Source organism: Oncorhynchus masou, chromosome 25 (assembly GCF_036934945.1).
Source record: "Oncorhynchus masou masou isolate Uvic2021 chromosome 25, UVic_Omas_1.1, whole genome shotgun sequence".
Taxonomy (NCBI): domain Eukaryota; kingdom Metazoa; phylum Chordata; class Actinopteri; order Salmoniformes; family Salmonidae; genus Oncorhynchus; species Oncorhynchus masou.
The window spans coordinates 20,624,887-20,650,840 of NC_088236.1; the positions used below are offsets into that span (position 1 = coordinate 20,624,887).

The 25,954-nt window shown below is 41.3% G+C and overlaps 1 protein-coding gene across 1 annotated transcript; it reads right to left on the reverse strand.

Annotated features, from left to right (window-relative positions):
- Window positions 1-1,974: 1,974 nt before the first annotated feature.
- On the reverse strand, window positions 1,975-25,807 carry LOC135513890 (vacuolar protein sorting-associated protein 37B-like). Its single transcript, XM_064936886.1, has 4 exons — window positions 25,545-25,807; window positions 11,111-11,282; window positions 5,356-5,438; window positions 1,975-5,043 (listed from the first exon to the last, which is right to left on the reverse strand). Exons 1-4 carry the CDS (start codon window positions 25,647-25,649, stop codon window positions 4,567-4,569), a joined length of 837 nt encoding a protein of 278 aa, XP_064792958.1. The 5' UTR covers window positions 25,650-25,807; the 3' UTR covers window positions 1,975-4,566.
- Window positions 25,808-25,954: the final 147 nt, after the last annotated feature.

The window sequence follows — 25,954 nt, forward strand, 5'->3', positions numbered from 1 at the left end:
CAGACAAAAGGGAGGAAAATTGCCCTACCAACTAACCCCTACTCCCATTAAAACCTCGCCACTACTTTGTCCTATCTGATCCTAAATTAGGCTGGCATCCTGGGAGCAGTGGTGTAAAAAGTACCCAATTGTCATGAGTAACAGATACCTTAGTAGAAAATGATTCAAGTAAACATCACACAGTAAAAGTCTACTTAAGTCTACAAGTATTTTGCTTTAAATATACTTAAATATCAAAAGTAAATGTAATTGCTAAAATATACTTGACTATCAAAAGTAAAAGTATGAAGCATTTCACATTCCTTATATTAAGCAAACCAGATGGCACAATTTTCATGTTTTTGTAAAATTAACAGATAGCGAAGGGCACACTCCAACACTCAGACATAATTTACAAATTAAGCATTTGTGTTTAGTGAGTCCGCCAGACCAGGGATGTTCTCTTAATAAGTGTGTGAATTGAACCATTTTCATGTCCTGCTAAGCATTCAAAATGTAACGAGGACTTTTGGGTGTCAGGGAAAATGTATGGAGGAAAAAGTACATTTTCTTTAGGAATGTAGTTTAGTAAAAGTTGTCAAAAATATAAATAGTAAAATACAGATACCCCAAAAAGAGAACTTAAGTAGTACTTCAAAGTATTTTGACGTAAGTACTTTACACCACTGTAAACAGGTATATTTTCAGAATGAAAAATAACATTATTAACCAGTTCTCAAGATTTTAAAAATAACAGTTCTGTTCCAGAACACTAGAGATGACTTTCGTTGCTGGTTCTGTTGCCATTCCTCCAAAAATGTGTTTTTTTGTTCTGTACCCTGACCCGGTCATGATGTAGCTATGATAACATAATGCATACATCTGCACGTCACTTGGGTGCATTCAAAATCTACAATGTTTTGGCTGTATCAGAAAGGGTTTAACACTGGAAAGAATTTGCCAAAGCTAAATTAGTTTCATCATAAATGAGAAGTTGACAATGAATTCAAAGCAGTGTAGATAGTTCCTAAGTCGAGTGTCCGGTTTCATTGACATTGATTGTTAACATTTTTTTGTATTGAATGCACACCTATTGGACACACCTACCAGGCAGCCAACATGTCATATCATTATCCATACACTTCAGATTTCTGTTTAGATTAGGAAAAGTCTGAATATGTTCATTTTTAGACCATAGCTAAATATTCTCCCAGAGACATCATACACACACACACACACAGGGAGAATCTTAATTACATGCTCTGTGCTTCCGTCTCATTCTCAAAACCCATTGGCTTTCTCATCCAGAGGTCCCGCCTCTCTGACCTCCTCCAATGGGTTTTGAGAAGGAATCGAGAGAGGACGTGAGAGGATGCAATTGAGACTCTCCCCTGTTGTCCAAGGAACATCATATAGTATTTATACTTCATGGCAATGTCAGTAAATAAACACTAGATGGCAGTCTTGTTTCAATATACCCCGCAGCTTGAATTTACCATCAAGAGTGGCTCTTGTATTGTAATTAGGATTCATAAAAATAAAAAAGTAATTTAACTCCAATGTTTATTATAACATTTAACATAATCAAGATGTGACAATGTATACATCTTCACAGCGAAATATATTAAGTGAGACAGTAGGTAAGCGAGGATGTGTTCCTAATGGTACCCTATTTCCTACATAGTGCACTACTTGTAAACAGAGCCTTATGAGTCCTGGTCAAATTTAGAGCCCTATAAAAGGAATAGGACTGTGAGGCCTAGGCCGTAGAGGGAGATCAACTCCATTGACATTTCATTCCAAGCTCAGATGTCATTGTTAACCTCACATTTTGGAATATAACCTAAGTATTCTGAATGAAGTTGAAATGGCCAACTGTACCAGCTCTACTCCCTAACAACCTACATTAACACTTACAGATCAAGCTTTGTGATTTGGTGTGATGAAACTCAAGAGACAACAAATACATTTAAAATAAAATAAAAATACGATTGATTCACCATCCTTAAAAATAGTTTTATAATTCCACCAACCACCTCTACAATCTGAAAATCTAAAAGACCTACAACATTACATTGCATAACATAGCAAACAATGTATGAAAATGAGTACTACAAATGTCTATTTTAAAGCAGCCCAAACAGCTGAATTATGCCAGTTACAGACAAACCGCTAACTACAGCAGAGGAAATCAATTATTAATTTCAGAGTTTAACAGTTTAAGTTAGAAATGCAAGTTCATCAAACCAAATGGGTATATAATAAATCACAAGCAAACTTATTGCTCCGATTGTGGACCATTTATCAAAAACATGCATTTGTTTGTTACTAGACACATTTAAAAAAAAAAAAAAAAAACTCTAGGAGTCCCATTGTGTTGGTGAAACATAGATATGCATAAGAACAGAAATAGTGGTCACCCACCTCAGGGCAAGCAAACCACCTTCTATTGATGGTATAAAGAAGCTGTACAAGTACCACACAAGCATTAGGCACAGTCCCTGAATACATACCTCTCAAGCACAAATTCAGAAGCAAACTGAAGCGGTGGCACCAGCCCCATAGCACCAGTTAGGAGAGTTGAATCCTGACAGACAGAATCAAGCCTTTCTTGCCCCCAGGCATGCATAACCACATTAGTTGGAGAACTGAACTGGGGCACAGCCAAGGGGAAGTAAAACATTGATGGTAGGGTTAGCAAAGGGCTAGGAACATACTATACATGTACGTTCTTAGGCTAGGGGGATCCAGAGCAGCAGAGCAGTCAATCATGGTCAGTGTTCACAGATCGAGTACAGAGCAGTATGATTCTCCATAATCAGTCCAGTGTAGGCACTCAGTGGCTCTTTAACAGTGCACAACTGCAGCATATAGGACAAGGTAACCAACCACCACTGTTTTAGGATGTGACTCCTTCAAGATAAGTATTTGTAATAAAAATGGTGCAAGAGACATTTTAGATGGGTACTAAATTATGTTTGATCCAGACTCCATTTCCTGAATATGGTGTCTGGTGTGAAGAAACAATAGGCTACAAACATTAAAATGTGCACACTTCAAACTACTGCCATATGGGTATAAACCGAACAAATGGATATGCAGGAAGGTATGAAAATAGTACTTTTACACAACGGTTACTCTATAAACAACTTCAGAGACATTGAGATGGAATCTTTGGTGTTCAGTCAATATGATCCGAATCAAATCTTTAGAGCCCAACACAAACATTGTCTACATACAGAGGGTGCTACTGCTCACACAACTGTGGATGACTGGCTCAGTTATATGCTTGATTTTACATGGACTATATGGTTATATCACAGATTAAGATATATAGACTAAATCTTGTTTCAACGGCAATGACTTAAAACATCAAGAATGATAAGCTTTAGACCATGTACCCAAGTAAAATCAAGATAAAAAGTTAATTCAATGATGAAAGGAGTGATGAAGGATAAGACAAAAAAAGGTAAAAGGCAAACAAATGTCTCAACTTTCGAGCATAAAATATGCTTATTAGATAAGTGACTAAAATATAGTTAAGGAAAATGTATTATATGGCCATGGACAGATCCTTCAGTAGGCCAGAGCAAGAGGCCCAGGTTTCAGTGTGTTTGTGACAAGAGCCCCACCCACCCTTATCAGTGCATGTTTGCACATATCTGCCCTGAGCGACAGAGACCAACTGACCTCCCTATTGGATTGAGCATGCGATCCATGCAATCCTTTGACAAATCCCTGTGCTGGAAAAGAGATGCACCCACCTCACAATTTCTGTAAAAATGTCTGTCCACTCCTTCCTGGCAAAAATAAGCATCCAGCAAGACATTAGTACTCTAAATATATATTAATTAATTTAAGAAGAAGTCTCAACATTTCTAAGTACCCTATGGAAATAAGTCAGCAAGTCAGAATATAATGGATACAGGTTTGTGCAGATATACCTGGGAAATAAGTTTTAAAAACAGCACAGTAAGGTCTCTGTTCGTTTTGCATATGGTTTGCCAATATCTTCCGTGAACAGTCTCTGGTAACGCAACATAAAAACAACCAATTCAAATGACACAGTAGCTCAGATGAGAAACAGCGATGAAGGGCTATAGTCCCCCTTCCCTTTAGATACCTCAGACGAGGCACCGTCAGGAGAAAAGGGACGACTGAGGACATTACTGAGGGGCATGGACTGTCTGACTGGGACAAAGTGGTGAAAACCTAGAGCTCATTTAACTGGGGTGATGGCCAGTCCAGGCTACTGAGACCAGTGAACCATACATGGACATTTATTTCACTTTAGACTACATCTAAAGCCCTGTCGCTGAGGGATTTAGCTATGCAGACATAGACAGACTGGTAGGTCAAGTCCTTTCTGGGGTGTTGTAGCAATGGAGTTCTGATTCTGGTAAGAGTGCAAATTCAATCCCGATGTTGTATAGATTGTTTTTTTCTTCTTCAGTTGGACGCGCAGACCAGCCTTGGCAAGTCAATCAACCCCCTTTGTGATACGTTGCACCGTATTCATAGTTCCAGCGAGGCTGCAGTGCAAGTCCACTGCATGTACTGTAATGCACCTGTACTGTGGCCCCTTCACTACTGAATCATGAAGCCAGACAGTGGAGCCATGCGAGGGGGAGGCCTCTGAGGCAGGGCAGGGGGGTACTGAGACACAAAAGGGTGCTGGTACCCAGACTTGACACTGAGCAAAGGGTGGCCCGCCCTGGGGGGGATAGGGGGGTATGGGGTGGCAGGGTAAGAAAAGACAGCAGGCTGGGGGGCTACAGCTGGGGGTTGTTGGGCTGGAGGGGGAGGGGGGGCTCTCCTGGGCTGAGGCACTGGAAAGGGGTTGTGGTTGTTGGCCTCTGTGTAGAGGGGGGCTGACCTGGCTGAGACCTCCTGAGGATGGGAGCAGGAGACTGGGACCCGAGGCAGCCGTCCACCCTTCAGCACCATCTCCTGCAGCTTGTCAATCTTCACCCTCCTCAGGTGGGCCAGCTTCCTGTTGCTCTGGTACGAGTCCATGAAGGCATCCAGGGTGACGTCCCCATCCAAGAAGGAGTCCGCCATGTTCTGTTTAGAAAAGAGGGACTGTTTAAAAAACATTCCAAGAAAGCAGTCTGGAGATTCCATGCAAACCTTTTATGGAAAAAATAATAATAATAAAGTATAAACAATGTGATGAATAGATGTGAGGATTCGACAGTAACAAAACTAAAGAACAAACTATCAGGACCATAATGTCAGATTAACAAACCATAAATGGATAGGGCCTCTGGGCCACAGCGGAAATAAAAACAGGAACGGCAGGACACAGTGTTTAAACTGATGCCGCAGGACACATTAGGCCATCCTTTGACAGAGAGAGGTTGTAATGCTGCTTACCTCTGTCTCCTCTTCAATCTTGGCTCCCTCTGCCTGCAATAGAGCAAGAAATGTGTCCAATGAACTGTTCCCAGAGCTGTGGTCTGTGAACAGAAGAGAAAAAAATAAAACAGTTACAATTTTGTTTTTGAATGTAGCTAGAATTCATCATGTCACAGTGACAACACTTGGAAATATGTGGTCTGAACAGAGGAGAACGGAAAGGACAAGACAAAAGTTGAAATTTTGTTTTACGACAGCAACTAGAATTAATCTCAAATAGTCGCCTCAGTCACACGACTGTTGACAATACTGCTGAAAATAATGAGTAGGCCTCAATAACATGAGAGTCACATGATGACTGCTACAGAAGTATAAGGGAGTATTCAACCAGTGAGCAGGGAAACACACACACAGCGCTCCATATCCAGCCGTCACTCATTCTCTACAACAACCTCTGACACCAAAACCAAGGCCTCATTACGAGTTGTCAGGATAGAACCACTCTGAGCAAAGAGACTGTCTTTCATAATGAGTGGTGAACTGAAATAGATTGGGGCCCGCGTCTGTAAATGCACCCTACTCCATAAACAGTGCACTACTTTTGACCAGAGCCCTTTGTGAGTATGGGGTGCTATTTGGCCCAGTCAGACAGTCTCCAAGGAAGCTGAATGAGAGGCCAGCCTGGTTCCTGTGTTGAGTCAGTCTGCTGACTGAAAGACAATACCAGCTGGAGCTGCTGGAATTACATGCAGGACCTAACACCAAAGCAACCAGATTACACAGCAAAACTCTAGGTTTATGATCCCTAACCACTAGTGTGGTGCCAATGCCAACTCACCCACATTTCACCAACACTGGACAAATCACACCTTACAGAAAGACATAACTCATGTAGCCTAGAAGACGAGAGCATGAGTGGTTGGAAAAATTTGTATGCATAATTTAAAAAAATCATATCTGTTATTACAATGTTTGTGTAATAACAAAATAAGTATTGTAAAGTATTGTAATACGTGTGTAAACCCATTTTAAACCCAAACCCATTTGACAGAATAAGACAGATCTGAGCTATACATCAGGGAGCTCCAGCAAGAAAGACAGAGACATTTAGAAAAGGAAAGATGGAGAAAACACTGTAAAGCCTAGACAAAGGCCTGGCCCCCTCCACCTCCATGCGCAGTGCCAGATAAAACTGGCTTCATTTCACCAGCCTCCCCGGGCGTGATGCAAGGCGTTTCACAGCTGCCCCAGCCAACGGAGTGCACCCACTCACAGTGAATTACCACAATGACAGAGAGAACTACTGTCCGTCTAATATCACAGGAAAACAACATTTAAACAGAGAGGACGGGGAGGGGAAGTGGTCATCGGTCCAATTGACATGACTGAGATCATTTGATTTATTTGTGAACTAGACCTGTTCCAAGTATAGTCTATTAGAACCAAATCCAAGCATACTGTAGGTGTGAGTTGCAGAGTGAAGTGTTAGGAGGATAGAAGCTCTTCCTCTGGCCCAGCCAAATGACTCTCTCATCCCCTCTCCACTCTAATGAGACAGACACACACAAGCATCAGCACTTCTCCACACAATGGAATGATTCTCCACCTCTGACAGACCAGTGGAACACACATACAGTTTGGACCAGGGATCATGAGACTGCCATTTAGTAATGGATACAGACCAGCCTCAACTGACAGTGAAGGGGGAGTTTTTGGCCTCTCTTCCTCTCGCTCTTTTCCTCCCTTCCTCCCTTTTTTTGCCCGCTGTTGTACTAAGGGGCAGGGGGGGCACAGTCTGTCCTGCCACCCTGGTCCCCACTCACTGCCACCCTCAAGGATGTTCTGAAGCACCCCTGTTGCAGTTGCTATGGTGGAGGATGGAGGGAGTCACTGTATGTGAAGGAAACACATGCCATACTGGGTTGATTCTGCCGTAAGACCATGCTTTTCATCTGGGTCACATGGCTGAGTTCAGTTGCTCCCAGCGCTGTGGGCTGTCTCCCAAATGGCACCCTATCCACTATATAGAGCAAAAATAAGGTGCCTGTTTGGGACACAACCCTGCTCTGTCCTTCCCATGCAGATGCACTACGGCTGCTGCTTACAGCAAATCTACAACTAGGATAGCCAGCACACAGGGAAACCGGTATCCTACATTTGACAAAAGCCCTCTCGCCATCAACAAACAAATGGCAAGTGGCGAGGCCTTCCATGATAGAACAGCCACACAAGTAGAGCATGGGAATATAAGTCCAGGCATTGTCATCTCCCGTCTAGACTACTGCAACTTGTTGTTGGCTGGGCTCCCTGCTTGTGCCATCAAACCCCTGCAACCTTCCCAAGTTCTCTCATGTCACCCCGTACCTCCGCACCCTCCACTGGCTTCCAGTCGAAGTTCGTATCCACTACAAGACCATGGTACTTACCTACGGAACAGCAAGAGGAACTGCCCCTCCCTACTCTCAGGCTATGCTCAAACCCTACACTCCAACCTCCGTTCTGCCACCTCTGGTCTCTTGGCCCTTCCACCCTTATGGGTGCAGCTTCCACTCAGCCCAGTCCAAGCTCTTCGCTGTCCTGGCACCTCAATGGTGGAACCAACTTCCCCCTGAAGCTAGGACAGCAGAGTCCTTGCCCATCCTCCGAAAAAAATCTGAAACCCTACCTCTTCAAAGAGTATCTTAAATAATCCAACAGCACCCCCTCTCACACCAAAAAATAATGTGTATTTTGTGAACTAACACACACACACTTTAATTTCTAGCTCTGACTTTACTGATAGCTACTTTATTGAGGAAAAATGTACGTACTAGGACTGTGATAATTGGTTGACCCACCTAGCCATCTTAAGATGAATGCACTACGTCGCTCTGGATATGTACGTACTAGGACTGTGATACTTGGTTGACCCACCTAGCCATCTTAAGATGAATGCACTACGTCGCTCTGGATATGTACGTACTAGGACTGTGATACTTGGTTGACCCACCTAGCCATCTTAAGATGAATGCACAACGTCGCTCTGGATATGAGTGTCTGCTAAATTACTAAAATGTCAATGTAAAAGCACAATACCATCTACTGTGTACAAAAGGAGGCAGAGACAGAAAGCCTGTTCAGCTGCAGGGTAAATGGCAGCCTATGCATTGAGGAGGGCCAAATCACTGCTCTTGTGACGAGAGGAGAATACAAAGACAAACTAACTTTATCAGTGAGTGCTCCATCCACCACAACAAAGACTGAAGTGAAATGTTGGCATGCTGTTTGGAGGGGGCTGCCTGGCAACCTTCGCGTCATACCAGGTCATAAATATCAGCAGTCAATTTATTCAGTGGCGTAGGATGCAACTCCACAGGCCCCGCAAGACAGGGGGGGATCCCCTAAAGCTCGGGGGGCCCCCAGATAGCATATGAACACGTCAAATGTAACACAAAATGTTAAGAATTACAGGAAATTAACTTTAAAACTGCAACATTTTCTCTCAGCCTCATTGCAAAATATGTCAAATAGCATGAGATTAGCTATTGGAATTGCACATTTTTCTCTCTGACCCATTTAAAAATGTGTAGAATTGCAATAAGTTAAGCCATTTTCCTACAAAACTTGCCTGGACCTTAAAAATTAAATACAGAAATATCTAATTTGCATAAGCATTCACACCCGTTCACTATGACACTTCAAATTGAGATCAGGTGCATCCAATTTCCTTTGATCATCCTTGAGATGTCCCTACAACGTTGAGTCCACCTGTGGCCAAGTCAATTGTTTGGACATGATTTAGAAAGAAACACCTGTCTAAATAAAAGGTTCCACAGTTGAAACTACATGTCAGAGCAGAAACTATACCATGAAGTGTTCATCGACCTCCTAGATCAGGGATGGGCAACTTTGATGGTGGTGGGGGCCACAAAAAAACAGAACTCCTCATGGGATCCGCAGTGGCTCATGGGTCTACGTACTCACATCCCCCAGAAGGACAACAGTCTCTATAGCACGTCACCAATCTGGGCTTTATGGAATAGCCAGATGGAAGCATGACAGCACAATGGGGGTTTGCAAAAATGCACATGAAAGACAGAGCATAAGGCAAAAGAATCTGTAGTCAACGAGACAAACATGTGACTCCTGACCCCTCCTGTCTCAGCCTCCAGTATTTATGCTGCAGTAGTTTATGTGTCGGGGGCTGGGGTCAGTTTGTTATATCTGGAGTACTTCTCCTGTCCAATTCGGTGTCCTGTGTGAATCTAAGTGTGCGTTCTCTAATTCTCTCCTTCCCTCTCTCGGAGGACCTGAGCCCTAGGACCATGCCCCAGGACTACCTGACATGATGACTCCTTGCTGTCCCCAGTCCACCTGGCCGTGCTGCTGCTCCAGTTTCAACTGTTCTACCTTATTATTATTATTATACCATGCTGGTCATTTATGAACATTTGAACATCTTGGCAATGTTCTGTTATAATCTCCACCTGGCACAGCCAGAAGAGGACTGGCCACCCCACATAGCCTGGTTCCTCTCTAGGTTCCTTCCTAGGTTTTGGCCTTTCTAGGGAGTTTTTCCAAACCATCGTGCATCTACACCTGCATTGCTTGCTGTTTGGGGTTTTAGGCTGGGTTTCTGTACAGCACTTTGAGATATCAGCTGATGTACGAAGGGCTATATAAATCAATTTGATTTGATTTGATTATTTGGCCTGAATTGCAACACACTATGTCTGGAGAAAACCAGGCACAGCTCATCACCGGTCTACTGTGAAGCATGGTGGTGGCAGCATCATGCTATGCAGATGCTTTTCTGTGGCAGGGACTGGTATGGATCGAGGGAACATTGAATGGAGTCAAATACAGACAAATCCTTGAAGAGAACCTGCTTCAGAGTGCAAATGACCTTGGAATGTATATAGTGTCGCCCCAGTCTAACAGGACAATGACCCCAAGCATACAGTCAAAGCAATGCTGGAATGGCTTCAGAACAAAAATGTGGCACGGCCAAAGCCCAGACTTGAATCCCATTGAAAATCTGAGGAAAGACGTCATGATTGCTGTTCACCGCTGCTCCTCATCTAACAAGGAGGAATGGGAGAAAATCCTCAAATCCAGATGTGCAAAGCTGATAGTCATACACAAGACGACTCAAAGCTGTAATCGCCGCCAAAGGTGCTTCTACAAAGTACTGACTCAGAGGTGTGAACACTTATGTCAGAGATATTCCTGTATTTCATTTTTTATACAATTGCAAAACATTCTAGAAAACATGTTTTGACTTTGTCATTATAGGCTATTGTGTCCCCCCTCCCTCAATTCAATGCTGGATCCTGCTCAATACTGGCAGAGATTAGCTACTGCGGGAAGGAAAATTAAACTGGGTTAGGGCCACTATATGGGCCTTCTGATGGGAAAAGCTGGAGAAACTGGTCAGGTCTGTGTGTCATAATCCAATGGAAGAACAAACAAGAGGAAAATATTATGCAAACTCACAAACTACCCGCCATGACAGTAAATTACAATGTTCAAAAGCTCAAAGTGAGTTGTCAATTTGGCAATCCGGGTAATAGCATTGAACTTCTTCAAACCGTCAAGCCATCACACAAACCATGTCATCCAAAATAAAAGTTGTTTATCATATCAACCTATTCATGTCAACAGTAATGCATTTCAAATTCAAATATATAAAATTCAAACAGTAAGAAAGCCTCGTCTGAGCCAGAATGGCCAATAGGGCAGGAACCCTACTCTTGTTTCTGTAGCGTCTATTACCTAGTTTAACATATATTACCTAGTTTGGATTTGTGAACCTGGTAGGCCTCGAAGCTCTCCTGTAGGGAGCTGTAGCACTTGGTGAGCTGGCTCTTCTGGTGATTCAGTCTGGGCTGCAGTTGAAGGTTCTGCTCTGCCAGGCTCCGGTTACTGGCCAGGATCATCTCCTTGGTCTGTTGCACCTCCTGCATCTACAACATACAAAGGATCACACAGACATTGAGTATGATATGAATACAATAATGCGATTATTGTGGATAGTCAGATAAATACAATAGATTAAACAGTTTGCAAGAAGAAAGATTTCCCTAATAATCCTGTTTACATGGACATCAGAAAATCGGCAATCAAAATAAACATTTTACCACAGTGACCATGTTATTTTTGGGAAGCATACTTGATTCTGAGTTCGGATATACAGTATAAAGTTTGTATGTGAAAACTACTTCTAAGTAAGCATATTCTGTTTTTCTGAACTACACTCACATAAGGAGTGCAAGCACATGCGCTGATCAAATACACCACTGGAACGCCGATTAAGATGTTTACATGTTACTGCAGCGCAATGGGTGTATTTTTTGTTGACAATTTCGATACCTTTTGGAAACAAAACACATTTTATAAGGAGGATGGGATCCACCAGCATAATTTGGGTTCCTGGATCCTTTCATAGCATTATAAGGCTGCATTGAGACAATGACTTATCAGTGACCCAAGCACAGCTCAGTCCCTACCATTGTGTCGATGAGTTGTCATAATGCTACTACAGGGGCCTCCGGGTGGCGCAGTGGTTAAGGACGCTGTACTACAGCGCCAGCTGCGCCACCAGAGACTCTGTTCGCGCCCAGGCTCTGTCGTACCCGGTCGTGACCGGGAGGTCCGTGGGGCGACGCACAATTGGCCTAGCGTCGTCCGGGTTAGGGAGGGTTTGGCCGGTAGGGAAATGTCTCATCGCGCACCAGCGACTCCTGTGGCGGGCCGGGCGCAGTGCGCGCTAACCAAGGTTGCCAGGTGCACGGTGTTTCCTCCGCTGGCTTCCGGGTTGGATGGCGCTGCGTTAAGAAGCAGTGCGGCATGGTTGGGTTGTGTATCGGAGGACGCATGACTTTCAACCTTCGTCTCTCCCGAGCCCATATGGGAATTGTAGCGATGAGAGAAGATAGTAGCTACTAAACAATTGGATACCACGAAATTGGGGAGAAAAAGTGGTCCAATTTTAAAAATATATAAACAAATAAAATAAATAATGCTACTAATCAAATTTATTTATATAGCCCTTCGTACATCAGCTGCTATCTCAAAGTGCTGTACAGAAACCCAGCTTAAAACCCCAAACAGCAAGCAATGCAGGTGTAGAAGCACGGTGGCTAGGAAAAATTCCCTAGAAAGGCCAAAACCTAGGAAGAAACCTAGAGAGGAACCAGGCTATGTGGGGTGGCCAGTCCTCTTCTGGCTGCGCCAGGTTGAGATTATAACAGAACATGGCCAAGATGTTCAAATGTTCATAAATAACCAGCATGGTCAAATAATAATAAGGCAGAACAGTTGAAATTGGAGCAGCAGCAAAGTACATTATACCAGGGGCGTTGGTAGACACAATATAAGTAACCTATTGTATGTTCCTCTAACTGCCCTGAATGCCTCTGCTGATCCTACAGCTATTGTTTGCAGTAATCAGGTGCCAGAGTTAGATTGTTAGCACTGAGGCAGTGTATTCTAGTAGGAAGTGTGCAGCCCACCTTGCAATAACAAAAATAACATGAGCATGTATACTTCTGCTAAGCTTCCCAGTAAAGCAATGCAAACAATCAAGCATCCCAGTAAAGAGCTAAAAATAGCCCACATTAACATATGTAGGTTAAGAAACAAGATTCAGGAAATAACTAACTTGGTAGTAACCGATAATATTCAAATTCTGACTGAAACTAAAATAATACCTTCAACAATACATGGTTATAAAACCTACAGAAAAGACAAATGCCATTGGAGATGTTGATGTTTATATTCAGAACCACATTCCTGTAAAGCTTAGAGAGGATGTAATTTTAAATACTGTTGAAGTAATATGGCTACAGGTTCATCTGCCTCACCTAAAGCCCATTTTTGTGGGAAGCTGCTATAGACCACCAAGTGCTAGTCAGTATCTGGAAAACGTGTGTGAAATGCTTGATAATGTGTGATATCAACAGAGGTATATTTTCTGGGTGAATTAAATACCGACTGGCTTTCATCAAGCTTCCCACTCAAGAAAAAGCTTCAAACTGTAATCAGTGCCTGTAACATGGTTCAGGATATCAGTCAAGCTACCAGGATAGTAACAAACAGCACAGGATTTAAATAATCTAACGTGTATTGATCACATCTTTACGACTGCTGCAGAAATTTGCTTGAAAGCAATATACAGATCCATCAGAAGTTGTTTTCACAATATAGTAGCCATATCTAGGAAAACCAAAGTTCCAAAAAGGCTGGGCCTAATTATAGTCACACAAGACATTTTGTAGTGATTCCTATGTTGTTAATGTAAATAATTTGTTGGTCTGTGGTGTGTAATGAGGAGCAACCAGATGCTGCACTTGACACGTTTATGAAATGGCTAATTCCAGTTACTAATAAGCATGCATCCATTAAGAAAATAACTAAAAACTGTTAAATCACAGTGGATTGATGAGGAATTAAAAAAAAATGTATGGTTGAGATGGATGAGGCAAAAGGAATGGCAAATAAGTCTGGCAGCACAACAGATTGTCAAATGAAATGCAAATAGAGAAATCATGTGACTAAACTGAATAAAACAAAGAAGAAACTATACTATGAAACAACGACAAATTATATAAAAGAATGAGTAAAAAGCTCTGGAGGACCTAAATAAAACTCAGCGCCTTCATCACAAAACCCACTGATATCGCTAATTACTTTAATGATTGTTTGCTAATCTTGCCAATGAAAACATATGCATAACATACAAGCAACAAACGCAGACACTACACATCCAAGTCTAACTGATCAAATGATGAAAGACAAGCATTGTAATTTAGAATTCTGTAAAGTGAGGGTGAAATTCTTTGTTGTTGTCTATCAACAATGAAAACCAACCGGGGTCTGACAACTTGGATGAAAAATTACTGAAGATAATAGAGGACGATATTGCACACCTATTTGCCATATCTTCAAATTAAGCCTACTAGAAAGTGTGTGCACTCAGGCCTGGAGGGAAGCAAAAGTCCGCTACCTAAGAAAAATAAAGCCCCATTTACTGGCTCAAACAGCCAACCAATTAACCTTGTTGCCAACCCTTAGTAAAATAATTGTGTTTCACCAAATACAATGCTATTTTACAGTAAAGAAACTGACAAGTCTTTCAGCACGCTTATAGGGAAGGACATTCAAGATGCACAGCACTTACACAAATGACTGATGATTGGATGAGAGAAATTGATGATAAAAAGATTGTGGGGCTGTTTTGTTAGACTTCCGTGCAGCTTTTGACATTATCGATCATAGTTTTCTGCTGGAAAAACGTGGGTTATTGCTTTACACCCCCTGCTATACTGTGGACAAATAGTTACCTGTATAATAGAACACAGGGGGTGTTCTTTAATAGAAGCCTCTCCAAACTAATCCTGGTTGATTCAGGGATTCCCCAGGGCAGCCATTTAGACCCCTTACTTTTTACATTTTTACTAAAGACATGCCACTGGTTTGAGTAAAGCCAGTGTGTCTATGTACAGTACCAGTCAAAAGTTTGGACACACCTACTTATTTTTTTTACATTGTAAAATAATTGTGAACACATCAAAACTATGAAATAACACATGGAATCATCTAGTAATCAAAATAGTGCTAAACAAATCTAAATATATTTTATATTTGAGATTCTTCAAAGTAGCCACCCTTTGCATTGATGACAGCTTTGCAAATTCCGGGCATTCACTCAACCAACTTCATGAGGTAGTCACAATGGAATGCATTTCAATTAACAGGTGTGCCTTGTTATAAGTTAATTTGTGGAATTGCTTACCTTCTTAATATGTTTGAGCCAATCAGTTGTGTTGTGACAAGGTAGGGGTGGTATACAGAAGATAGCCCTATTTGGTAAAAGACCAAGTTCATATTATTGCTAGAAAATGCTCAAAATAGCAAAGACAAACGACAGTCAACCATTACTTCAAGACATGAAGGTCAGTCAACACGGAAAATTTCAAGAACTTTTCAAGTTTCTCCAAGTGCAGTTGCAAAAACCATTAAGCGCTATGAGGAAACTGGCTCTCATGAGGACCGCCACAGGAAAGGAAGACCCACAGCTACCTCTGCTGCAGAGGATAAGTTCATTAGAGTTAACTGCACCTTAGATTGAAGTCCAAATAAATGCTTCACAGATTTAAAGTAACAGACATCAACATGATCACAAGAACGGTGAGCAACTGTTCAAAGGAGAATGCGTAAATCGGGCATTCTTGGTCGAATTGTTGCAAAGAAACCACTACCAAAGGACACCAATAAGAAGAAAAGACTTGCTTGGGCCAAGAAACACGAGCAATGGACATTAGACTGGTGGAAATCTGTCCTTTGGTCTGATGAGTCCAAATGTGAGATTTCTGGTTCCGACCGCCGTGTCTTGGTGAGAAGCAGAGTAGGTGAATGGAAAATCGTCGCATCTTTGGTTCCCACCGTGAAGCATGGAGGAGGATGTGTTATGGTGCTTTGCTTGTGACACTATCGGTATTTAGAATTCAAGCTACACTCAAGCAGCACGGCTATCACAGCATTGTGCAGCGATACACCATCCCATCTGGTTTGCACTTAGTGGGACTATCATTTGTTTTTCAACAGGACAGTGACCCAAAACACACCTCCAGCCTGTGTAAGAGCTATTTGACCAAGGAGAGTGATGGAGTGCTGCATCAGATGACCTGGCCTCCACAATCACCCAACCTCAACCAAATTGAGATGGTTTGGGATGAGTTGGAGCGCGGAGTGAAGGAAACGCAGCCAACAAGTGCTCAGCATATGTGGGACCTCCTTCAAGACTGTTGGAAAAGCATTTCTCATGAAGCTGGTTGAGAGAATGCCAAGAGTGTGCAAAGCTGGCATCAAGGCAAAGCGTGGCTACTTTGAAGAATCTAAAATAAATTTTGATTTGTTTAACACTTTATTGGTTACTACACAATTCCATATGTTTTTTCATAGTTTTGTGGTCTTCACTATAATTCTACAATGTAGAAAATAAAACAAATTAAGAAAAACCCTTGAATGAGAAAGTATGAGAAAGTAAAAATGCCCTCTGGGGCTTCTATTACCATAATTCTAACTAAATTTGCACAAACTTACAGCAAAATTACAGATGCTGTTAGCTGAATGCTAAGCGAAAACGAACAGAACTAATTGCAATGACTCGAGTCATTTTACCACATGACTCGGGTCAGTCTCATCAAGCTACATAGACAGAAAAAGCAAGTAGCTTGGGCGTGAACAGCATCATGTGGCCCAGCTTTGAAAATGAATTAACTAGCCTAATAGGCAGTAGAACACCTCTTCCAAAACAAATGATCTTGTCATGGAATGACAGAAGCCAGCCAGAAGTGTGGACTTGGGCTGTGAGTGGATGGGTATGGATGGTGACAGAGAGAAAACAACATTTCAGACAAGGCCAGAGGCTAAGTGCATTCATAACCACTGTGCTTCACACACTGTACTGCCGTGACCTGACCAAACAACCAACTAACTAACTTCTCAGAACCGTGTCTCAATAAGCCACTCCAACACAGTGCACTGGAGAAAAAAAAACAGCCCTAAATAGCATCCATGACTGCAGGCTTGTTCTGTCAAACCAACCCAAAAAATATGCTGCTCACCATATTCATTGTCTTCCTATTTTAGATGCCATATGACGTTATTATGCTGAAGGCAGAGGCTTTTAGCTGTGTGGGGATTGAGTACAGCGGCCGTATCTGTATCAAGTGGCTCAGAGTAGGTAGGGGTGCTGATCTAGGATCAGTTCAGCCTTTTAGATCATAATTAATATGATTTTATGGACAGGGAACACCTAATCCTAGTCTGATGCTTGATAAACACATAGAGCCACAGAGCACAGAAGGCCAGAGGAAGTATCACACACAAACAGAGGCTTTCATTTGGAGCCTCCTCTGGAGCTCAGTCAGGGCTCCAGACTGTGACCATCTAGTCACATTGCAAGTGCACAAAGCCATTGTAAAAATTATTTTTTTTTTTACATTTTCTGTTAGATTAATACATGGCTACTAGCAGTAGGTGTTAACTTTACGGCCAGAGGTGGTGTGGTATATGGCCACAATACCACAGATAAAGATGATGTAACAACAGCCCTTTATCACTTCACAGAAATTCTCCCCGAACCCAAAAGTTCGGGGAGTTAGTTCTAAATAAAAATGTTATGCTCTAAAGTGTAAAAAAAATTGATAATCTAAACACAATATAAAGCCATCTATTAACTCACTAGAATCTAAAATATCAATAGTATATGGTTATGAATACTCCTTCCTTTAATGAAGGTTGAGTTTCACTGATATCATCAAGGCCCTTTTTCAGCCTATTAGCAGTCAGTTGCCAATAATGTGATTGGTCTCCAATTGTCCAAGTAAAGAGAGTACTTCTTTAGTTTGGGCATAAAAACTAATAGTCCCAGTCTCAAAGGAGGAGGTAAGATAGGATTAGCAATACCCTCTTTGTAGAACGAAAGCAAGAACCTTCTAATATCAGGCCAAAAATGTCGATAGACATGATACTAGCAGTTCGGTGGCTATGAGTAATGGAACATCCCCTCATTTCTCTAGGCAGGGTTGTCCAATCTCCACTCTTATTTATTTATTGTAGCCAATAACTTACTGAGAATTGAAAAGGGATTAGTATCTAACAAATCTGAGAATTTAAAAAAGGATCCGTATTTTTGGTAAAGATATAAATATCAGTCAATTTACAGATGATATTGCCCTTTTACTCCCTTGGCTATTGACAGAATCAAGAAATGTTCTATGGCCTCTGGGTTGACTCAACCTTAACAAATGTGATATCATGCCAATTCACTGCTGTGACTCAAGTCAACATTGTTTTTAACAGGTAGGGAGGCAAAGTTAAATATTAAGGAATTTTTATCACAAAAAATGTTTCAGAGAATCTTTCAACATTGATAGTATAATTCATTCCATGAGAGATTCTTTAAGTCAGTGGCTGCAACATGATGACTCAAAATTGAGTTGTGTTCTTTTGTGCAAGACTGATGGTTTATCTAGAATACTTTACCCAAGTCAATTCCTTTTTCTTTCTTCTAACAACATCAAAAAAGTTAACTGTTAGATTTATTTAGAGGAATAAAACACATATTTGGAAATCAACATTTGTGAAAAAGACTATGATCATGGATGTTTACTTACTAATGATTGAGTTGTTCGTGGGTACTTTTAGGATTAAATGGTTGAAATTGTCTGTTTAATCCTACCTTTGTGGTATCATATCCCTAAAAGTAAAAAAAAAAATGGTGGACTTGAATTCCTAATGAAATGTGATTTTGACCCATGAAAATTACCTGTGAAATTAACATAGTTTCACCAGCAAATTATGTTTTTCTAGAAAGAGATTAAAATTGATAGGAAATTCATTTTCAAAGGACTTTGGTTTGACAAGGCTATTCATTTTATCATTAGAGTTACGATCTAGCTAATATGTTTTGAGTTTCCACTTCCTCATATGGTGAATTACCGAATTGAATTAGGCCTATATACAGTGGGGGAAAAAAGTAAACAAACAGTTTACTCAAACAGTCACACTCCAAACTCCACTATGGCCAAGACCAAAGAGCTGTCAGCCGCCAGGGACTCAAATTCTGCAGTGCCAGACGTGTCCCCCTGCTTAAGCCAGTACATGTCCAGGCCCGTCTGAAGTTTGCTTGAGAGCATTTGGATGATCCAGAAGAAGGTCATATGGTCAGATGAAACCAAAATATAACTTTTTGGTAAAAACTCAACTCGTCGTGTTTGGAGGACAAAGAATGCTGAGTTGCATCCAAAGAACACCATACCTACTGTGAAGCATGGGGGTGCCCGTCTTCTCTACAGAGCCAGGTCTGCCTCTGTGCCCACAAAATGAAGTGGACAATGAGCTGCACTTCCTAACCTACTACCAATGCATGACCACATTAGAGATGCATACAATGGGGCAAAAAAGTATTTAGTCAGCCACCAATTGTGCAAGTTCTCCCACTTAAAAAGATGAGAGGCCTGTACATTTTCATCATAGGTACACTTCAACTATGACAGACAAAATGAGAAGAAAAAAAAATCCAGAAAATCACATTGTAGGATTTTCTATTTATTTATTTGCAAATTATGGTGGAAAATAAGTATTTGGTCACCTAAAAACAAGCAAGATTTCTGGCTCTCACAGACATGCAACTTCTTCTTTAAGAGGCTCCTCTGTCCTCCACTCGTTACCTGTATTAATGGCACCTGTTTGTACTTGTTATCAGTATAAAAATACACCTGTCCACAACCTCAAACAGTCACACTCCACTATGGCCAAGACCAAAGAGCTGTCAAGGGACACCAGAAACAAAATTGTAGACCTGCACCAGGCTGGGAAGACTGAATCTGCAATAAGTAAGCAGCTTGGTTTGAAGAAATCAACTGTGGGAGCAATTATTAGGAAATGGAAGACATACAAGACCACTGATAATCTCCCTCGATCTGGGGCTCCACGCAAGATCTCACCCCGTGGGGTCAAAATGATGACAAGAACGGTGAGCAAAAATCCCAGAACCACACGGGGGGACCTAGTGAATGACCTGCAGAGAGCTGGGACCAAAGTCACAAAGCCTACCATCAGTAACACACTACGCAGCCAGGGACTCAAATCCTGCAGTGCCAGACGTGTCTCCCTGCTTAAGCCAGTACATGTCGAGGCCCGTCTGAAGTTTGCTGGAGAGCATTTGGATGATCCAGAAGAAGGTTGAGAGAATTTCATCAGACCATATGACACCAAAATATAACTTTTTGGTAAAAACTCAACTCGTCGTGTTTGGAGGACAAAGAATGCTGAGTTGCATCCAAAGAACACCATACCTAATGTGAAGCATGGGGGTGGAAACATCATGCTTTGGGGCTGTTTTTCTGCAAAGGGACCAGGACGACTGATCCATGTAAAGGAAAGAATGAATGGGGCCATGTATCGTGAGATTTTGAGTGAAAACCTCCTTCCATCAGCAAGGGCATTGAAGATAAAACGTGGCTGGGTCTTTCAGCATGACAATGATCCCAAACACACCGCCGGGCAACAAAGGAGTGGCTTCGTAGGAAGCATTTCAAGGTCCCGGAGGGGCCTAGCCAGTCTCCAGATCTCAATCCCATAGAAAATCTTTGGAGGGAGTTGAAAGTCTGTGTTGCCCAGCAACAGCCCCAAAACATCAATGCTCTAGAGGATATCTGCATGGAGCAATGGGCCAAAATACCAGCAACAGTGTGTGAAAACCTTGTGAAGACTTACAGAAAACGTTTGACCTCCGTCATTGCCAACAAAGGGTATATAACAAAGTATTGAGATAAACTTTTGTTATTGACCAAATACTTATTTTCCACCATAATTTGCAAATAAAATCATTAAAAATCCTACAATGTGATTTTCTGTTTTTTTTTTTTTTTTCATTTTGTCTGTCATAGTTGAAGTGTACCTATGATGAAAATTACAGTCCTCTCATCTTTTTAAGTGGGAGAACTTGCACAATTGGTGGCTGAGTAAATACTTTTTTCCCCCACTGTATAATATTAGTGCAGATAAAGATGAAGGCAATTCATCTCTATTGAACTAAAAAAACAGAAATGTTGTAGTCCTATTTTGGCCTATTTGTTAACCCAAAATCAAAATGGAATGGACTGGACCAAGAATGGACCAAAATCACTGGATTAGATTGCATATCTAAATATCTTGAATCATGAATTCCTGTTTGGACATGATAGAACATATTTATTAAATAGCATCTCAATAGTCTGTCACTTCTTAATAAAACATTGTGAATGACATTATAATAACTTATAAGATGATGCCTCAAATGTATTGTGTGATGCTGCACACATTTTTTGAGGGGGAGGGGGGGGTTCCACCTAATCATGACCTGGTCATCACCAACTGAAAAAGTTAGTAGGGGGAAATGTTCATCTGGAGCCCTGTTGGTCCAATAGAGGATTGCAGAGCCCTGTCTAGCCAAACAGGGAGCGAGATAAAGAGGACATGTCTCAATGTCAGGCCTGGTGTCATGACGTTGCCTCTTTGGGGCGGCGAGCCCATCCCCCTCTCCCTGCCTCCCCCTTTCCTCCTTCAACTAGGCTGCTGTGGCCAGAGAGATGTTGTAAATTCCTGAGGATCTCCTCATGGACACACAGTATAGAGAGAGTACATTTTCATAGAGAACCAAGGAATTCCTTCCACCTCACAGAACTTGAGGTACGAACAAATTTCATGTTCCGGAGAAAGTATAAAAGATCGGTGAAGAATCCAGCTACGAACTGGTGCGTTTGTTACAACTTGGGGAAGCTCATGGGAGACAGTGTGGCCACATTACCATATCGCTGTTTATATAATAGCCTCAGATATGAGGTTTACATCTAATTGTTGTATAAGATGAATGAGTGAGTATGATACTGTTTACACTATTTTACAATGTGATTTTGGACTGTTTAATGAAGGAAAACTTAAAAAGGGAATTGGAGTTAACTAAATCAGAAGACCGCCCCTGAGCCCAGTTAGGGTCAGGCGTCCTGGGACAGCCCCTTTCTGCAATTCCGAATAAAACCCAACTGAGAAATTATCACCAGACCATGTTTTTCTCCATTAGGAGGGGACAAAGGTTGTAGACCATTGCTGAATCTTTTAACCATACCACGTGGTTAAACCCTTAAGATTATCGATACTGACAGAATAAGAACAAGTCTTTGATATTAATTACTAGTCTGCAGCTAGGAATTCGGTATCATTGAACGCGAAGAACAACAACCAACGAAACATCCATTCTATAACAAATGAATGAATGTCACTCTGAACTATCCCCTCTAACAAAGACAGAGAACAAAACTCTCCAACAGAAACAAACTTTTCACCAGCGATCAAGACGACACACTGAGTGTAAATATATATATATATATATATATACTGATTGCAATTGTTCCCGAATGAGTGAGTGTTCATGTGCAAAGGATTAGCATTTCAATTGTTAGAATTATCACTCTGTAGTGACTTTAGTCGACCCCACTTCCCTTTTGTCTAACAAGCCACCATGCCGGTTTAGCCCACTAGGGCACATTCTCCTAACATTTCTTGTAACCATATTTACTGTTTGTTTATGCATTTCTGTGAATTACTCAGGAATAAATAAATGATTTAAGACAATTGACGTATGGATGACTCATAGTAAAGACTGGGTTCGTGCAGATAACCAACAATTTACAACATTTGGAATGAGACTAACGTGAGGTAAAGTAAATAATTCATTAAGTCGAAGACTAATTGATCAATTAAAATATCTGAGAAGTTATTTCCTTGGTGCCCTGACTTCCTAGTTAATTACCGTTACGTGATTAATCAGTTGATCGCATAACACTAATTACAGAGAATCTTTGATAAAAAAACTGTAAGTCAATTTAATGATAGTAAAGACACGACACTGGTATAGGTCTAGTTACATATCACAGTCTCTTATTCACTGACTGATACTGCCTTACACCTGTGATTATGTTATTTTACTTACACAGGTCTCTAACAACAATCACATCAAAATGGTGACAATGTGGCTCTTCTCTACAGCTCTACTGAGAAAGAGGCTTTGCCTACTGAGACACTGATCATGGAAGGAATTCACATAGAGAGGCTGAATGACTGTACACAATCAGCTTAAACTCAAATTCACTTAGAATTGTACATTTCACATGTTAAGTTAATCATAAGATACACCATGTGGTGATAGACAACTAGGTCACCCAGCACCCTGGCATCCAGATCCTCCCTGTAACATTTGTTCAAAGGGAACTTTCCTTGCTTGATATCCTATTCTTAGCTGGATGTGTTGGGTTGAAAATAGTGTGCAGTTTCTGCTGCCTGATCAAACCAAAGCCAGTCTGGCAGCTATAGTCCCCGTCTGTCCCTGACTAACGTGCACACACACACACACTATTAGAGAGCGCAGTAAAATAATAATCCACAGAGTTAACTTAGAACAGTAGGTTTATATCTACTGGTAGGGCACAAGTTAGTCTACACCGGTTGTTTACAAAGCATGTGACAAATATAATTTTATGTCAATGTGTATGAAAATGTATGCACTCACTACTGTAAGTCTCTCTGGATAAGAGTGTTTGCTAAATTGTTAAAATGTAAATGTTGATTGATGTCAGGCTGTCAGACAAATATAAAACAGTCAGTGTGTAGCCTATGATACAAAACCAAGGTAAACCAAACAGAGGAGACTCGTGTAGATTCAGACTGAGATTATTCTTCAACTCAAATAACAAGAACAGACCAAATTTAAATGTAACCCCATTTGCACACAATTACTGGGCCGGCGAGGGCGTTTCCAAATGTGTTAGCTACCCGGAAGTGTACACGTGTCTATACTTACGGGTATGCATTCAATGAATTCTCATTCCTGGAGCAGTACACAGTGTACTTACTTACTGTACCTGCTCAGATTACATTCACATGTTCAGAGCTATGAAGCCATCAGCTTCGCCTTTGTCCCCTTACAATATACACACACACACATCATATGATAAAGGTGCAGAACTTCCCAACTTACTCAATGAGGTGTGTCCTGAGTTAGTCAGAACTGCCTTTTCCAGTCATTAGGAGCACTTCTCACTTATCTCACTGTGTACCAAATGGCACCCTATTCCCTACATAGAGCAGCACTACTTTTGACCAGGTCCCTGGTCAAAAGAAGTATAGGGAATAGGGTGCCATTTGGTACACAGACTATGACTAATTCCCTCCAATGACAGGTCAATACACAACCCTCTGTAACCTGTAATGACATAGCTGAAGGTCCATGGTTGGTAACCTACAGCATTAGCTCTGTGATATATAGCCCTATCGGCATTCGACTCCATTGCCACAAACTGTTGCTGCATCATACGGAGTAAAAGGAAACCATGGTCAGCTAGAAACAGATAGAGGGAGTAATAGAAAAGGAACTTGGACTATAAAAAGCTGATCTCTGATGATAGCACATTGAGACAAGCAAATCAATGTTTGCTGGTTTCATTGATTATTTTACAATGTCAGTTAAAGACCTTACAGATTACAAAGGCCTAGATCCATCTGTAGGAAAGGAGGATTCTATGGAATTCATGTCTAGGAACCAAGTAAGTTCACCCTCACATACAGTGGGACAGCTAGGTTATTGTTTTTTGTGTGATACTAGAAGTCCTGACAAAGGAGGACTCTGAAAACTTAAGCAATCATCAGTATTAAGCCATGGAGTGGTTTACATTCAATATAATCTAACAATGTACTGAAAGTTATTCTGTTTAGCTGAGCAGAATGCCATGGCACAGTTTGCAACTAAGTCCATTCAGCAGCTGACAACGCCATGCTTGTTGTCATCAGTGTCCTTACAAAATGGCCAATTGTGGTCATATGCATTTATTTACTAACAAACTGGGTTCAGGGCAGGGTTCCCCTGGGCTAAAAAGGATGCTGGTTATACAAGTGAAAATGTTATTTGTTTTAGATCGGGCGCAAGACCATGACTTCGAGGCATTGCACCAATTCAAACAGAAATAAGTTTGAATGCCTGCCCTATTGGGTCTTGCAATTGACGTTTCCCAAACAGATCCTTTCTGACCAGCTGAACTGTATGTCATGTCATTTCTGCAGCTTGGCAACATAGCGTACAGTATTTTGCTTTGTCACTCACCAACCACAATACCGGACTCCCTCCCCAGAGAGGAAGTACGTATTTTTACTAATTTCATTACATGTTGATCAATATGAATCTACTACCAAGACAAATATGGGAAGGATTCTGCCCATTTTAACTACAACAGTGTTGTCATGTTTCTTGTACTGTCAATCACTGCGAGTGTTTTTACTTGTTACGCTGTAAAATGGCAAACTGCAACAGTGCTTCGATTCTTGCAACAGTGCTTCGACGTCTCGAGTTCCAGGAAGGTTACTTCGAGTAAGAAAGCAACGTTCTAAAAAGGTCGCAAAAGAGCGTAACACACCTGACATCGAAATAAGTTACTCTACCTCCCCGCACATAAGAGGTAAAATATAAATATATATTGGGAAGTATGCCATTGTTCCGCAAATTCTTAACTTTCCCTTGAGGCTTCGTTGCCTACCCTACAAGCTGGCGAACGCTAAACAAAGGGATTGGCATTGAAACAATGCAGCAAAAAACCCAAGCGATATAGTAATATTGTTTTGTGGCTTACCTCTTCCATTTCTTGGACAATGCTGTTGAGTTTGTCATCATCTTCAAGCAATTCGTTGAGCTGTGTCATCGAGTACGAACTAAACTTGTTCCCAAAACCAGACATTTCTGTCACAGCTGTGTTCCTCTCTTTGCCTCGCGGATCCTTTCGGTGAAGGGCCTTCACTTCACAAAGTTTACGCGATCCGGAGAATAAACAACAGCATCAAGATAGGTGACTGGCTGAAGATACTCTGGCTTCTTCTTTTTTTTGTATCACCGGAAGCTGTGGGTCTCTAGGACAGGATTGGTGGGAGTTTGACATCATACCAAAGACAGTACATGACAGAACGTATAGTTATTATTATTTATTTTTTATTAAAATAAAAAGTCGTCATTTTAAGTTTCTTCAGAGAAAATATAAGTGTGATA

What these genes read in the sequence shown, in the direction of transcription:
- LOC135513890 (XM_064936886.1), bottom strand. Translation starts at nt 25,649, where the DNA reads ATGTCTGGTTTTGGGAACAAGTTTAGTTCGTACTCGATGACACAGCTC. An exon ending in GGTTCACAAATCCAAACTAG is followed by an intron (nt 5,439 to 11,110) that starts GTAATATATGTT and finishes TTCTGTTCACAG; the next exon opens with ACCACAGCTCTGGGAACAGT. An exon ending in AGATTGAAGAGGAGACAGAG is followed by an intron (nt 5,044 to 5,355) that starts GTAAGCAGCATT and finishes TTTTCTAAACAG; the next exon opens with AACATGGCGGACTCCTTCTT.